At 51.6% G+C, this 15,963-nt stretch overlaps 4 protein-coding genes across 4 annotated transcripts; 2 read left to right on the top strand and 2 right to left on the bottom strand.

Annotated features, from left to right (window-relative positions):
* Positions 1-1,093: 1,093 nt before the first annotated feature.
* On the bottom strand, positions 1,094-2,911 carry HER10_EVM0008795 (cytochrome P450; the record flags this gene model as incomplete). The annotated part of the gene is made up of 5 exons (XM_035478304.1): positions 1,094-1,527; positions 1,582-2,184; positions 2,235-2,303; positions 2,359-2,461; positions 2,513-2,911. The coding sequence occupies 5 exons, from the start codon at positions 2,909-2,911 to the stop codon at positions 1,094-1,096; spliced, it is 1,608 nt and encodes a 535-aa protein (XP_035328291.1).
* A 3,377-nt stretch (positions 2,912-6,288) lies between these two features.
* HER10_EVM0004282 (uncharacterized protein) lies at positions 6,289-7,029 on the top strand (the record flags this gene model as incomplete). The annotated part of the gene is made up of 4 exons (XM_035473932.1): positions 6,289-6,616; positions 6,687-6,789; positions 6,849-6,961; positions 7,019-7,029. The coding sequence occupies 4 exons, from the start codon at positions 6,289-6,291 to the stop codon at positions 7,027-7,029; spliced, it is 555 nt and encodes a 184-aa protein (XP_035327877.1).
* Positions 7,030-7,510: 481 nt separating this feature from the next.
* Positions 7,511-9,226, bottom strand: HER10_EVM0004933 (carboxylesterase; the record flags this gene model as incomplete). The annotated part of the gene is made up of 1 exon (XM_035474560.1): positions 7,511-9,226. One exon carries the CDS (start codon positions 9,224-9,226, stop codon positions 7,511-7,513), a length of 1,716 nt encoding a protein of 571 aa, XP_035327942.1.
* Positions 9,227-14,568: 5,342 nt separating this feature from the next.
* On the top strand, positions 14,569-15,777 carry HER10_EVM0013361 (zinc-binding dehydrogenase; the record flags this gene model as incomplete). The annotated part of the gene is made up of 2 exons (XM_035482723.1): positions 14,569-15,245; positions 15,311-15,777. The coding sequence occupies exons 1-2, from the start codon at positions 14,642-14,644 to the stop codon at positions 15,775-15,777; spliced, it is 1,071 nt and encodes a 356-aa protein (XP_035328697.1). The 5' UTR covers positions 14,569-14,641.
* Between the last annotated feature and the right edge of the window lie 186 nt (positions 15,778-15,963).

The following is a 15,963-nucleotide window of genomic DNA, read 5'->3' as shown; positions in this document are numbered from 1 at the left end:
ATAAGTCATTGCTCAGCCCTCCCCACGTTTTCCTGACTTAGGCTGGTGAAGGCTTGAGAGAACGGTCCTTTAAGCAGTGAGGGAGGTTCATTGCCAAGCAGCTCTGCATCAGATGGTCAAGGATGAGATAAGGTTATCGTGCAAGGGTTAACGGTTCGCATTTCCAGAATGAACTCGCCGAGTGATAGCTGCAGACAAGCAAGGCAAGTCATGCTACGGACCGGGGAGTCCACAGCTAGTTCTCAAAGGGTGAAAGTTACTCTAGAATTGAATGGAAGAAATACGTCCAACGTCGTTAAACGTCGGCCCTCAAGGCGCTATGTCGTTGTTGAGAGCCGCGACTGCCTTGGCTAAAGTATTCGGAACCTAGAATGGTGGAAAGGGCACGAGGCTCAGACGATCTAGAACCAGGGAAAGATGGCGGTTGACGAGAAGAGACTGCCGTTGCCCACGTTTAGCGTCAACGGCTGGACGCTTGTCGTCTACCGAGGCGACACCTCCGTCCAGAGTATGCAGAGGGTTGATGCACTAAGGAACTTTCTTTCATGGCTTCAGACGGGGGCCCAAAAGCGAGTAGGTAGACTGTGTCGAATTTCGGTGTATTTGAGAGGCCCAACTCACGGAACAGGGAGCCCGTCGGCGCAACGTGGCGAAAGACTTGCTTGCGGGCCGTAGACAGGATGAATTCTTGCGTGAATCCGAGAAGCAGACCGGAGGTGAGATGATGTTTCCGACAAGAATCAGACGATACCACATTGCGATTTGATTCGATTCTGTCTCCTTGAAGACTACTCAATGTTAAACCTGTTTCTGAACCATTGGGCAGGCAATCATTATCAACGCCATGGATGGGGTCAACAAATCGATCAAGTCTTTCACGAGGAAACGGGTCAAAAGTGTGCGATCTTGATACAAAGAATGCATTCAACGCCTAGCTAATCCAATTCGTTTGGCTCATTGCTATGACCATCGTCCGACCTTGATTACATGAGCCCAGTGAAACCCAGCAAATGCATACCTTACCAGAAATAAATCACACATGCAAGTATGCCCGAGGATGCGTGTGTCCCCAACCACCACGCACGGAACCCCCTCATGCCTTGAGGCCCAAGTCACCGGTCCTCCGCCGGATCTCGAGCTTTGCCTTGGGGTCAACCTCCATAGTGAATCCAAAGTTGATCGTGTTGGGCTGCTGCTCGGCCGCCAGTCTCCAGTCGTACTTGAGAAGAAGGTGGCAGAGAATAATCTTGACCTCGTTGGCGGCGAAGAAACGACCAGGGCAGGCGTGCTGACCGTGGCCGAAGCCAAGGTGCTCGGGCGAGGTGCTGACAAAGTGTGCGGCTCCATCGTTTCCAGCGCCAAGGGACTCGCGCATGCGCAGGTAACGATATCCGTCAAAGCGGCTGGGGTCCAAGTAGACGGAGCCATCAGTCATTCTTTGACAGCTGACAGCGATGCGGCTGCCCTCGGGGAGTTCTAGTCCATTGGAGAGGGTCACGGGCTTGGTAGCTTCGCGGTGCATGGCAACTAGACAAGATCCATATCAGTGATAGTTGTTTAGGAGGCTAAGCGGAAACTTACCGATGCCAATGGGGTGAAGACGTTGAGTCTCCTTGCAGAAGGAGTCCAGGAGGCGCATCTTGTAGAGGCCCATGCGAGCCCAGCCATCGGTGCGAATGACATCGGTAATCTCCTTGCGAAGCGGCTCAAAGTAGTCGGGGTACTTGGCGAGGTCGAGCATCACCTGGGTGATGAGATCGGAGGTGGTGTGGAGAGCGGCGAAAGAAAGTCCAAGCTGCATCATCGCAGGGTCCGACTTGGCATCGTCGGATGCTTCTTCACACCAGTCAAGACAGTCATTCCACTCAGGCTCCTCTTCGCCACGATCCAACGCCGCCTTCTTTTCTTTGCGGCGTACCTCCACGATGGGGTTGATGATCTCTCTGGCCTCCTTGACCTGCGCTTGGAGCTGACGGCAAATGGGAAGGATCTGGTGGGCAAGGTTACGCAGAGACTTGGGGAACATTCGGAGGAACTCTGAGGCGAGGAAGCTGGTTCGGGCATATTCAGAGGTAATCTTGATCCAATCCTGGTTGCGGCAGAGTTCCTCGCCGCCAAAGACGCGAGTGGAAACTCGAGCTACGACCTTGAGCATGTTCTCCTTGATTACCACGGTGGACCATTCTGTGTTGTGTTAGCAGGCTATCCCAGTACCGCTAAGATGGGGTTCTTACCCTTATCCTCTCCCAGAACATCAGTCAGTGACAGCGTTGTCTCGTCGGAAACGGGAGATGTCAACTTTGCTGCGGGTGTGTTAGCTTGGGTGATGAGGCTCGTTAGAGCAATGCATTGACTCACAAAGGAACTGGGTCAATCTTGTGCGAATAACGTATTTGAGGACGGACTTTTGCGCGTTGTTCTCCTTCAGAGGCTCAAAGCCGGGCATCTGGGCATGAAAGTTCTACGCCACAATCAATATGGGCTACACAACTTGTCGAATGAGAGTACCTACCTTATCAAGAACGCGGTCGAAGCTGAGGTCCTCGTGGTTGCGAATCTCGTTGGCGAAGGGTACCGCGGGAAGGATCGTCATATCTCCCATGTCCGTCAAGACTTGGTAGGGCTCATCGGGGTTCGTTTTCGCCCTCTCCAACACGATATTCCGGACCTTTGTGATGAAGTCATACTTGACTTTCAGCCCGGTGAAATCCCACTTGTGCTTAGGGTTGACAATCGGCAGATCTGTGTGAGGCGTCTGCTCTGCTTGCTGTATAGAGAAGTAGAAGACGAAGAGCAAGAAAGCTGTGATGAAGTATGGTACTGGCTTCTCCAACGGGCTTGGGAATGCCTGCAGTGTCTCGAGGGGCCCCCAGGAGGACTGGTTGGAGAAGGAATCGTTGGCGGTGGCCATGATGGATGAGGATGCGCTCGTCGCTATAGAGACAAGCTTCCTGCTGACAATGCGGTATGTTCAAGTTGGATAAAATTCTGGAGAAATTCCCGGGACTAAACGAACTAACGACGGGGAAGCTCAAAGAAAAGGGAAGCCGGCAAGCGGCCCAACACATGGTGTCGCAGACCAGGCATACTGGACGGACGTATCTTGGCTATGCCCGCGAAACGCCTATCGAGACTCCAAAAGATGAGCTCAAGAGCTTGGGGCGCTGTGCTCACACCCGCTGGCGTGACAGCTGATGGGCGGTGTTTAGTTTCAAGGGACATGCAGCCGCACAGTCCCGCAAGGTTTCTGTCGCTGCTGTCTCGGCGCATGGACCGCATCCTCGGACGATCTCAGCGCCGATCTGGGAGCTTAACAATTGGGAGAGCACGGGAGAAGCGAAGTCTTGGAAGCTTTGAGTTGGAGTGATCTCGGGTCCTTTTGTTGTTGGAGGCTTGAGAGGGGAGCTTGAGAGCACGTATGGGGCATTCGGGACCACGAGGTGACCGGGCTTTGTTGCTTATTTCAAGTTTGGGGACATCGGTGCTCTGCCACAGAAGAGCTGCAAGGGGGAAACTCTCGGTGGGGATCGAGCTACATCTGCGACCAGACCTGACTTGGAATCGCGTCACGGAGAATTAAGAAGGATCCCGGAGTGGGTTCCGGAGCACGCGGAGGAGCTTCTGTGCGGAGGAGCGTAGATCCTCGGTGCCGGGGCATAGACTAGTAGCCGGTTATGTCCATCTCTATTCCCTTGCGTAGTTTGTCTAGTGCTTTTGCTAGCACTGATGTGTCCTTAATCTTAATTGCCAGCCACACGCTGCGCCTGAGGCTGGGTGAACACGACTCTTTTAGAAACTTAACATGTGCGTGTGATGATTTCAACATACGTCCTCTACTCGCCGGTCATTAAATCCATCTCCTTGAAAGGTTTCGCCCCGAATTTTGGGCCTGTTGCGATGATCATCTCGCATCACTCAACTTGACGCCCGCTTCTAATCTTCCTGTCATTTCCTGTCGTGTCATGTGGGATAAGAAAGCAAAAAGAGGGTGCTTCTATGGTAAACCGCCAGGAAACCCCCACATGAGAGGCGGCATCGGAGGCCGTTGAGCTAAAAGAACGGTTATCTATAATTCTCAATTTCTCAAATAAATTCATTTCCTCTTTTCTTCTCATGCCGGCACTGCAAAGCCGCTCAACGTCTACCCGAAACGGGATCCGTTTGGTCTCTCGGGAAACAAGAAGAAACCCATCCAACGCTGAAACATGCAGGTGTTGGCTTCCAGAACACAGAATGGAACACTTCACAGCCAATCGCTGCCGTGTTTTCTTCTGTCTGATAATCATACTGGTGTCATTGGGTGGTGTCTATGCCAATTTCGTGTCATTAGTCGCAAATTCCAGTTCCGCTATATTTGCCTGCCTGGCGCATCGGGACATGATCTTGGAAACTTTTGCAACTTGTTCAATTCCGGCAAAGTTGCTTCGATCTGACTTTTCGATACAAACCGTACATAGCCCTTCAGACCAGCGGTCCAGCCAGTGACACTCCCTGGAGGTGCTTGTTATGTTTTGCATGATGCTTTGCCTGTATCTTATGGTACACTAGACTTGGCTTAAGGCGATAAATACTCCAAGTTCAGGACTCACTTAAAGGATTCGCCTCCATGTCGAAGATTGGAATAACCCCGTCGAGTTACTATTCATGTAGGAGTGTCGGAGGCGCTGACTAGCTATATGCACAAGGCTGTACTGGGCTGCCCAGTTATGTCGGTGGTCCAAACTGAGTGAATATAAAGGCTTCTCGCGTAGGCGTCGTTTCTCGAGTTGAAGCGTGCATTATCAGCGTTTAAGTTCATGGGCTTCATGAAAGACTCAGGCAGCTGTGAAAGACAAACGACAGAAGCTCTCTAAGTAGAGTAAAAATAAACATTGGTATGTTCTTGTATGAAGGAATTATCGCGCAAATTTGACAGTTCTGTACGCCATCTTGACTATAATCCTGATCAACAACATAGAGGGGAAAGTTCGCTACAGATCTAAACAAGTTTGCGCATCTCCATTACATGTATACAAACGTCAAGCAGCGGCATGGTATCCCAAGTCTAAGTGGTCAGGTGTATTCAACTTCAGAACTTGCATTATCATCGCCCTTCTAAAGCCAATATTAGAGCATAGTCAAATTTGAGTCGACAAAGTAAAATAATGCCAGTACTTTTGCTGCTGCTAAGAAACTTCTCAAGATCCAATCCATTAATGAGACACGGTGGCCGAAAGCATATGATGTTCCCCCTTAGGCGGTGGTGGAGACAGTTGAGCAAAGTAAATGCATGGCTGCAAGCATTCAAGGACTCTTCTCTCGAATATGCATAGTGTTTAACGATAGAAGCAATGATGAACTTATTCTCCTGACATCTGCTAAGCCACCGGCCCCTCCAATCGGTTAACTTAGGGTTGTAAGCACCTGGCGGCTTAGACGGACGATTGCGAGAGGCCCCCCAATTCTTCTACGTTTTTCAACGTTTGGGCGTCGCATACGGACACTGTTTTTGAGTTATTTCTCTATCTCCGAAGCGAGGGAGATATTCTCCGACGCACTGGGGAACAGCAGACTTCAAGCATTCGAACTCATCTCGGGAGCTTCTTCGAGCCTTTTCGCCGTCAAAGTTCCCTTGGATATCCATGTATGCGGAACCAATCGACATCTTGGCGTTGTGGTCTCAAAGAGTCTATTATATTGACTCGCTACCGCTTCAGGGAGGTGAATATCGCAGCCGTTGTGGCTGGTGAAATTGAGTTCTGTGAGCCTGCAGGGCATAACTCTTCGGATGAACCGGATATAGCGCCAAGGTCACGATTCCCATGCTTCTCGATGTTGATTCAGGGACTTGGTTGATCGCGACTCCCTGAAAACCATCACGGGAACAACGAGGCAATTCTGGCAAAACGGAACAATTGGGTTTCTTGATGCAACTCCAGGAGATGGGGCGGGGCCAATTGACGGTCTGAACTGATTTCATCAACGTTTCTCTCGCCCTGGATCGAGTGGACACTGGACACTATTTCGCTTCCGATAATGACTCGCACATGGGCGACCCTCGTAAACAAGTCGTGAACCTTAACCGGCGTGGTTTCTTTTGAGCGGGGTGACACTTGGCAGGCGGGCTTTTTGAAAACAATAGGAAATGAAATGAAAAGCCCCCGAACTTGTTTAAACAGACGGTCTCCTCCTCCGCATTCACTCTTTATCCTCCTTGCGCCACCTTTAATCTCGAGTTGCTTCAGTCGCGATTTCTCCAGTACCTAGTACATACACACATACCCAGCGTTCTTTATATACAACAGAATCATGCAGCTCACATCTCTCACGTCGGTCGTGCTGGCTTCTTGGGCATTCCAACAAGCCGCTGCTCTTCCCGAGATCCAAGAGAACACCAACATCATCACTGTTGCCCAGAGCGTTCAGGAGAAGCACCCCGAAGCATTCGCAGCGTTCCAGAAGTCGAACCTTATCAATCTCGTAGCGACCAACGAGAAGCGACAAGCAGTTCCCGGAGATGGAAACCCCGACCCCAACCGCCCGCCTGTGATTCCCGAGAACATCTTCCTCCTCCAATGCTCCGAGGCCGGGTTCCTCGGCGAGTGCCTCTCGTGGGGTGCCCCTCCCGGACGATGCGGTAAGTCTAGATATATGGCGGCAGCCTGACTTACTCGAAGCCCCAATTGTTGATCTAAAATTCCATCTAGTCAACTACTCCAGCTTCAACAAAACCCAGGCTTTCCTTGACAAGTACGAGAATCAGACGACTTCGTTGAGCTCAAACACCGGCGGACTTTGCCAGTTCTACAAGTTCATGTCAGTATCCTCGTCGAATTATTCTTACTGTTTCTCAACTGACGTGCAAATAGCAACTGCAACAACAAGGGTGATGACCGTGGTGTGTCGCTTAGCTATAACTACAACCTCGCTGTGGCAGATGACCAAGGCTACTCGGGAGACTATGACAACCAGATCAGCTCTTGTAAGTGTTGACGAAAATATGGACCAGGTTTTGAATGTTTTCTGACGAGTGCTGCAGGGAGATGTTGAATCCCTCAATGGAGTGGGATGGTCGTGCAGTCTGAGAAATGAGGACAGTCCTGGCTCTCGGGCTGTGCTTGTGTGCATATGAACTGACTTACGCATTTACGCCAACCAATAAACATGATTGAAACGAACTTTCTCGCAGGCTGTTTGCCAGTGGAGAGGAAGTTGATGCAGCCGTCAACTCTGTGCTGTGACCCAGCCAACGTAGCACATGGTGTTTGGCTTCTGAGAGCCCAGCAACATGGCATGATGTAACAAATGAGACACATAAAGCTGTGATAAAATCGTCGGAAAGTGCGGGCTTGCCACGATGGTTCACTTTGTCTTGCAACTTTTATGTCCTCTTTCCTTCTTGTTGCTCTCTGCCAAGAGAAACTCCAAAGTGTTTATCACGCGGGTAACGGAGACTGATAGATGGCAATTGCCAGGTATTCTTCAAGTGTGAAGATGGTATTCTCTATTGAAATGCGGTACGATGATACGTCTAGTAGTACCGGGAGAACTGTCTAACGTGTCTCTTCCTGAACTTGGTATCCTCAGTGGTGCTGTTGATGCTAGCCGCCAGGGTAGCATCCAGCTCAGTGACAACGCCGGTGTTAACCGGCTTGCCCAAGTTCTCCGACATAGGCCTAATAACGTCGCAACGCAAGGCTTGAGCAGTGCTCATCCTCTCCATGTGAGTGTTGTTCGTCTGCACGAAAAGACGCTCACGGCCCTCGGGACCAGTGAATGGTCTCCACTCGGCAGCACCCTTTTCGCGGTCGGTGTTGGGGTCCAGGTTGCGGATGAACGAGACCCAGTACTTGCGGAACTGCGAGATTATGGGCTTGTTGATGGTGAAGTAGGACTCGGGCGCTTGGCCGTCGGTCCTGTTGTTGCCCCAGAATGCGTAGGTGTTCACAGTGTGGTACGCGCCGAAGCCCTCGGCCTCGTTCTTGGGGTCCTGGACGGCGAACTTGTAGTTGTAGGTGATGGCTTCGTCGCGGGCCAGGTAGTTCTGGATGTTGCGAATGATGCAGTGGTTGCCAATGTCACCGATCGCGTCGGCGGTCTGCCTCCACTTGATTCCGGAGTCGGGGTAGACGGTGCGAGGAGTGTTGATATACAGGTCGTCAAGGATGGCGAGCGAGGCGTTGGACAGGGAGGGATCTTGTCCCAAGAGCCAAGTGTTGGCTTCCTCTGTAGAGTTGGTAGATTGAGGAGCAGAGTACATGGTTCCCTCTTGAGCGCAAGAACCCCAGATGGTGGGGACCTTGTTGTACTTGCCTTGCTTGAAGAGGTTGACCATGCTGTCAGTGAAGAGCTCGCCATCGATGCCCGGGTTGAACCAGCAGCTTGACGAACGGACTTCAGATTGGTTCAAGGCGCGAAGGCAGGTGAGAGAGTCGGCGGCCTCGGTGCAGTTCTTCTCCTTCACGAGGCAGTCATACTGGCCCTGTCCCTGCTCCATGGTGCGCATCGTAACCCAGCCTCCAGACTCCGCGATACCTCCTGCAAAGAGCTGCTTGCTGCCGAGATCAGCAGTCATGAGAAGACCGACAGCTGAACCGCCGGCACTGACACCGTCAAGAACAACCTGCTCCGGGTTTCCGCCAAAGTGGCCGATGTTGGTCTGAACCCACTCAAGAGCCTTTACCATATCCTTGACTCCAGCGTTGAGGCCGCCGCTGGCGCGGACCTCCTCGCCCTGGAGGAAGCCGTACATGCCAACTCTGTAGTTGATCTGAACGACAATGACGTTTCCATCTGAAGCAATCTCGCTGGCATCCCAGTTTGCGTTTGAGTTGGATCCAAATCCACCACCCTGGAGGAAGAAAACGACGGGCAGCCTAGAGTCGGTCTGCGCATCTGAGGGAGCTGTGACACTCAGGTAGAGGCAGTCCTCATCGACGGTGAAGCGCGGGTTGGTGCTGGAAACGGTCCAATCGGTGGGCTGTTGGGGAGGGCAGATGGGGCCGTGTGCCGTGGCATTGACAAGTCCGGACTGGACTGGGTCGGCCGGCGCGGCGAAGCGGAGGTCGCCGACCGGGGGAGCAGCAAACTGGATTCCCTTCCAAGTTGTCACGCCCAGCTCCGCGTCAGTCACGGCGCCCTGGAACTTTGCGTACCCAACATCAACGAGGGTGTCAACGGCCTGAACACCGGAGGCGAAGAAACCCGCCGCGGTGAGGATGAAAGCCAAGTGTGATCCTTGCCACATCTTGTTGGTAAGTCTGGATTTTTGGTGGTGAAATGAATGTAGTAGTCGAGGGAATCTCGAGGAAAGAATGGAACGGTCCGCAAAGCGACCTTGAAGAAAAGAATGAAAGTAGTGCAAGCACTTGGAACGAAAAGACGAAGGTAGATGAGAAGTCAATCAGAATTCTTTCAATTCCATCACGGACGTTCATACTCCGGCGGTTATATACATCTTGTATGCAGACTCTTCAGCCTATTCCAACATCTCCTTTCCCTAGATCTAGAGGCCCGACAGCGCCGAAAGGTCTTGTCTACAGTGCTACTGTACGCTTTCGAGTCAGGTCTCCGCTCTCTAATTGAAACGCTGCGGACGGTAGCGCTCCTTGGAGCTAGCACGCCACGGAGCAGTCCGTAATGCCACCCCACTACAGCGGAAGTTTAATAGATGGGACGAACCTTAGATCTTCGCCTGATTGCTAGAGAATCATCACCCCTGAGCGGCCACAAAGATGAGAACTGAGGTACTGGGTCAAATCCCGGGCTCAGTAGGTTACTTATCCTCTCAAAACCCAGAGACTTATAGCGGCCAAAAATGTGATGAGCGCCGTGGACGCATCATCGTTTTCACCATTGGTTCAGCAACAATGGCTTCGCCTATCAGACAAATTCCGAGATCTCTAAACTGTCAACATGAGTTTCACTTAAATGCCTACCACTACGTACCTTCACTAGTAGTACGTACGATTGCGAACCCGAATGCTCGGAATAGTGTATGGAGGCATCTTTTCAGGGGCGGAGGGTAGGAGGCGGGTTCTAATTGAAAGTGGATTGCCAAGATAGCCTAGATGAAACGTAGTCGCATCTGCCAACACTTTTATACAGCGGTCCTCGCACATTAAGTGAAGTCCGGTACCCCAAAGACACAGGGCCGCGGACTTCTCCGCCGCTGAAATTGATAAACTGACGAGGAATCCAATACTTGAACGTCCACGTATACGTACAGGCAGAGGTTATCGCCAAACATCGTTACGTTGGAACAGTGGCGCAAACTCTGTCGGACCTACTGCTCGAATCCGGTGGCTGCTAGATGTGAGTTAATCACAGAACCAGGCCTGTTTTCTCAGGTCTATGATTCCCCAAACTCTATGATTCGGAATACAACTTGCTATGCAACCGATTCTGCTGTGAGCTCGGGCTCTGGAACCTTGTTTTCGCTTACCAAGTCGCCCCTGAAGCCAGACCCCCATTAAGCTTAATCACCTCTCGACTCGGGTGATCAACCGGCCTTTGAAAGGAGTTTAGGATCAACCATTATGTGGCCATTATGTGGAGGGGCAGTCGTACTTGCTTGCACCTGATTGGCAGCTAGGCATCATCCGTAGACGGAGTCTATTCCGTAACGCGTGCTCACAAAAGCAGCCCCTAAACTCATTCAATGGAAGAGGCGGCAGAGACACCAGGTGAGACTTTGGCAAAAGCGACGCGCACTTCACTGAAGCAGCTTGGAAATCTCACCACGCGTTGGCTGAGCGGTGAGCACTGGCTTTGACTATGAGTTTGCGGCATTCCTTTGATACGACTGCTGCTGTTCGTAACACAGTCAAGCAAGGGAGACCAGCATTACGTACACGTTACATAGGCCCCTAACAGTCTTGATGATGTCTGATAAATATGGTCAAGCAGATTCAAATCCCTGGGGATAAAATTCGGCCTTGTAATGGGCTCGGCTTTTGGCAGCTCGATTAACTTTGTTGCCTGACAGGCAGCAATGGCTGATTAATGGATTTGAATCCGGTGCGGTGTTCGTTATTGTTCAATGACCAGGACAGTTGAAAAGAAGCAATAAACGAACAGAATTCAATACGCGTAGACTCATCTACTAGAGGTCTTCTTTGACGCGGCGACAGGGAGGTGCCCTCACAAAGTCTTTGACCAGGCAACCCGTCCAGTCAGCCCCATGATGCAGACAAACTTTGATGATAAACGCAATAGGCCTGCCATGTTGCACGGCAGTACGCAATGGATTCTCTCTTCTAGCATCATCCTCTGCGTGATGCATTGGCACATCTTGCGTTTGTCTCGTTCTGAATCTCAGTCTTGGCGGTCATGTGGGAAGACTAAGTCAAACCCCCCACTTCCTGGCACCCCCCTGTTTCTGGCACCCACAAAAACGATGGGATCACAACCCAACCTCCTCATTACTATTAACCACACCCACTACAATACAACTGCCAGCCTCACTAGGGCATTCAGAGTCGCTGGATTCAGCCGTAATAACCTCCTTTTCACCCGCTTCGATTTGAGCCCGATGGATATCCCTGATGTTCGCAAACTTCGTGTTGGGATCGATCTGAACAGTCTTCCTCTTCCTAACTGCAGCGTTGGTAACTTGGCCCTCAGGTGAGCCAGCTGCTGCTGGGCAACTGCCAGTTGCCAGGCCTGCTCTGTGAAGCCTTTTTCACCTTCCTGAACAGCAGCCGTTGAGTGCTGGTATCATTGTCGAGTTGGGTGTATAAGTGCAGTTGACCGCTGAGCTCTGCCAGCTTCCTGGGTGTCGACCAGACCACTGCAGAGGAAGCAGAATCCCATGGCTCAACAGGGGTAGTTTGTTGACCATTATGGCATCGCTTTTGCCCCGACTGGTTGGTTTGGGTGTGGTGGGCTTAGCAGAAGGCTCAGGTAATACCATAGGGTTCATCAGGGCTTAACCATCGCTACAGGTGTAGACCAGTCCACTTCCAACCACTTCTGATGTTCGAGACTGATAGACCAGCAAGTCGAGCCTTCTGGTAACAGTCCAGGAAGTTCCTTTTACCTATAATGGTAGAGTCGTTCCATTGAGACAAGTAACCGAGCTCCTTCCGATAGGCTGACTTAACAGGGCTGAAGACAGACTGGTCAAGTGGCTGGAGGACATGAGAGGAGTGTGGTGGTAAGAACAGTAAATGGATATTGTTAATATAGCAATTCCACATGAAGTCTGTCGTCGTATGACTCCCATGCCCATCCACAATCAACAGTCGAGCCTCGCCCTCAGCCTCGGGCATAGTCTGTGGGATAAACACCTTCTCTAACCATTCAATGGCAGTTAAGTCTGTAGTCCAGCCATTATCTGTTGCTGTAAACTCCCACCCATCGTATGGAACCAGATGTAATGGAAACCACTGTTGTTGGACCGTCTTCCCTTGAAAATGATAAGAGGACGAAGTGCCCTACCCAAGGCTGAGATACACTCAATGATAGAGACCCATGCCCTCGACCCAGGTTGTTTCTTGCGAACAGACGTCGTCTCAGCCATGCCCAGCACTAACCCATTAGCTCCTGACCCTCGAGGATGCCAGTCTCATCCATATTATATCTGTTGGCTGGTTTGATGTCCTTGATCTCAGGGATAGCAAGGAACTTAAACCAGTTCCTAATGACCTCAGTAGATGCCCCATTAACGCGTCTAGAATCGATGGAACGACTTCTCTGAACCTTAATGATAGGGTTCCTTCTCACGAAGGCATAGATCCAGCCTTTTCTAATGGTTTGGTATCCCCAGCAGCAGCCAGAACTCGCTCTGCGAATTCCTTCACCTGTTGGTGCGTTGGTGCGAGGCCCAGCGAAGCCTGAATGCGAACCCATTGTGCCAGCTTACTCTCCTGGTCAGGAGACAGCCTCTGCCAGTCAGCAAAAGCCACTTTCCTAGTCTGACCACCTTGGAGACGTAGTTGGAGGGTTGATCGTGGTATCCCATACTCCAATGAGGCTCTCTTTTGACTCTTGCCGTTTGAGATGTCCTCGAGAGCCTGACGAAGCTGATCTTCGGTATATTGAGGCATTAGATATAGAAGAAGGTATGTGCAAAAAATGAGCCCATTTGGACTCGAATTGAAAATGTTGTGATAAAAGGAGGTTGGGGGTGGGCATTGCGTTGTGGTGGATTTTCGCGTTTTTGTGGGTGCCAGAAACAGGGGGGTGCCGGGAAGTGGGGGGTTTGACTTATCAAAGCCGGCTGTTCGCCAGTCTACCGTCTGTCCAACCAGGCCACACAAAATGTCGAGAATCACACATAAGCGCATTCATCCCACTCACGAAGATTGATGCTTCGAAGACATCGCTGCGATTCGCCAGAACTATCCCAGGCTATTTGAACCAAACTTGCCATGCCCAAAATGGCTATCCTTCACCTCCTAACTCTCGGCCTCGCCGCAGCTGCGATGGCATCTCCAGCCCCGTCCAACGACGTAGCACCCACAGACCCAAAGGAGTCCCTCGTAAGAAAAGACGACTGGGACAAGTACCTCAAATACAAGGCCAGCCTAGGCACTCAGGCTTTCGACGAGGCAGCTGTGCAACGCATATGCGATCTGGTCCTCTGCCTGGGTCCAAATCACACCGGGGAATGCAGCCTTTGGTGCCACTACAAAGGAGAACTTCAGAGTTTTGAAGAAGCGAAGCAGCGAGAGATCACGATGTCGACATATTTCACACAGTCCGATCGTTGTAATTTCTACGCGTATGTTGTGTTGAGGCCCTCACATGATCAAGCGATGGATTAGAAAGCTGACTTGGTGATGCATTTTGACTAGCTCTGGTGACAAGAAGTGTCACATACCAACCCTGATGAGCCAGTCTACCTTTCACCAGCTCATTTATCACGGAGGGATCATACCTGAGGGCAACTTTATGGACAGACTGAAGGGAAAGATGGGATGTGTGGTCTGCTCCGACGATCCCAACCTGCATCCTGATCCGGCGCTTTGAGAGACCGAAGACCTGTTAGGATGGTACTGTGCTAAAGGTCTAATGAAGGCAGCATGAATGGTGCATGTATCCCATCCCACTTTGGCTGCGCTCATCACTTTGGGATAAAGTCTTATGCACTTTGGTGTCTACTCTGGGGTATGGAAGTAAAAAAATACCACGAATCATTCGCATGAAAATTGAGAATAATGAGTAAGCTGATGGTACCACCTCGACGTGATATTCAGCAGGATTAGTAGTTGTGTGGCAGGGATACGGTATTTGGGGTTCCAAAGCTTGTATGTTGAGAGAGACCGGGTTTATTCGCTTAGCGTAACGGTATGCACGTTTCCTTCTGCAGAAGGTGACCGCATCCCGTAGAGATGTTTGTGAACCTATTCCACACGGAATCCTGGTCAAGTCGGCTACTTGGAAGAGCCCGGGAAAGTGACTCTCGGCCCCGGAACTCCCAGGCCGATCCGGAGCTTCGATGCCGTGGAACTTGTGCCACGGCGAAAGCAACGCCCCGCCGCGCTCCACCGTTGCGGGGATCATCTGAAGATGATTTCTAATACATGCGTCATCCTTCAAGTCTCGAAGGGCTGGTTTTCGCCTCGTTGAGATTTCAAAAGCAAAGAAAGAACCAAGTGAAGTGTAAGACGTCACAGATACACCCAGATAGAAGGGACAGAGACGACGACAAGCAACTATGAGCACCGACACGCAAGTCCAACGCTGGCAGACCCGCCAAGACGGGCTGGACAAGCTCTTCCTCGCCACGGCGCCCCTGCCGCAGCCCGGGCCGGGCGAGGTACTCGTCAAGATCAGCGCCGTGTCTCTCAACTACCGAGACACGGAGGTGGCCATGGGCCTCTACAACCACCACAAGACAATCAATCCGGCCGAGATGGAGCCCATCGTCCCGGCTTCGGACATGTGCGGCTCTGTCGTCTCTGTGGGCGATGGCGTCAGCAGGTGGAAGGCTGGCGATCGCGTCGTGTCGATTTTCAATCAGACGCATCTCAAGGGCCAGATTAAGCCGGTGGACATGAAGAGCGGCCTTGGTTTCCCGTTGGAAGGTGTCTTGCAGACGTACCGCGTCTTCTCTGCTGAGGGGTTGGTCAGGGCGCCCAAGCACCTGAGCGACGAAGAGGCCGCGACTCTTCCCATTGCTGCTGTGACGGCATGGATGTCAATCAACCAGTTCCGTCCTTTGGGCCAGCCTGGCGGCCAGGGCGAGGTTGTGGTATGTCAGGGGACTGGCGGTGTGGCTATTTCGGGATTGCAAATCGCAAAGGCCTCAGGGGCCACGGGTAAGTGATGGACGCGTCCTCAGCTTACGGCTTTGTTCATTGCCGCTAACTATGATTGCGATAAGTCATCATCACATCTTCCTCCGACGAAAAGCTGGAAAAGGCAAAGGCTCTCGGGGCGGATTACACTGTCAACTACCGCACCACACCCAACTGGGACGACAAAGTCAACGAATTCACCAAGGGCGAGGGCGCCAACCTCATCCTCGAAACGGGCGGGGCCAAGACGCTGCGACAATCTTTTGAGGCGATTGGCTTCGGCGGCCAGATTGCGTGCATTGGATATCTGTCTGGGAAAGTCGACGACGTGGAGGACCGGACAAATGTCAATTTGCTTGCGCTGAAGAAGACGGTGACGCTCAAGGGTCTCATCAATGGCCCGAGAGAGCGGTTCGAGGAGATGGTTGCCTTTTACGAGGAGAAGGGTATCAAGCCTGTTGTTGACCGGGTCTTCCAGTTCAAGGAGGCGGATAAGGCGTACAACTACCTGTACAGCGGAGGACACTTTGGCAAGGTTGTCGTCAAGGTCTAAGAATGAGCGTAACATTGAACCTATGGCTAAATGAATGTACGATCTAGTAAGATGAACTCATGGCTTTCATGCGGAATCAAGAAGGCTGACGAGAATGGCATAGTGTGATGAGAATACGGGGTTGACAGCTCGGTGAGCCGAGGCATGTCCTGCAAGCCGATGGACTCGGACAATGATACCCCGCAC

This window comes from Colletotrichum scovillei (assembly GCF_011075155.1).
Source record: "Colletotrichum scovillei strain TJNH1 chromosome Unknown Contig00010, whole genome shotgun sequence".
Taxonomy (NCBI): domain Eukaryota; kingdom Fungi; phylum Ascomycota; class Sordariomycetes; order Glomerellales; family Glomerellaceae; genus Colletotrichum; species Colletotrichum scovillei.
Note: the sequence above shows the minus strand (reverse complement) of the source record. Positions and strands in the feature narration are given on the sequence as shown.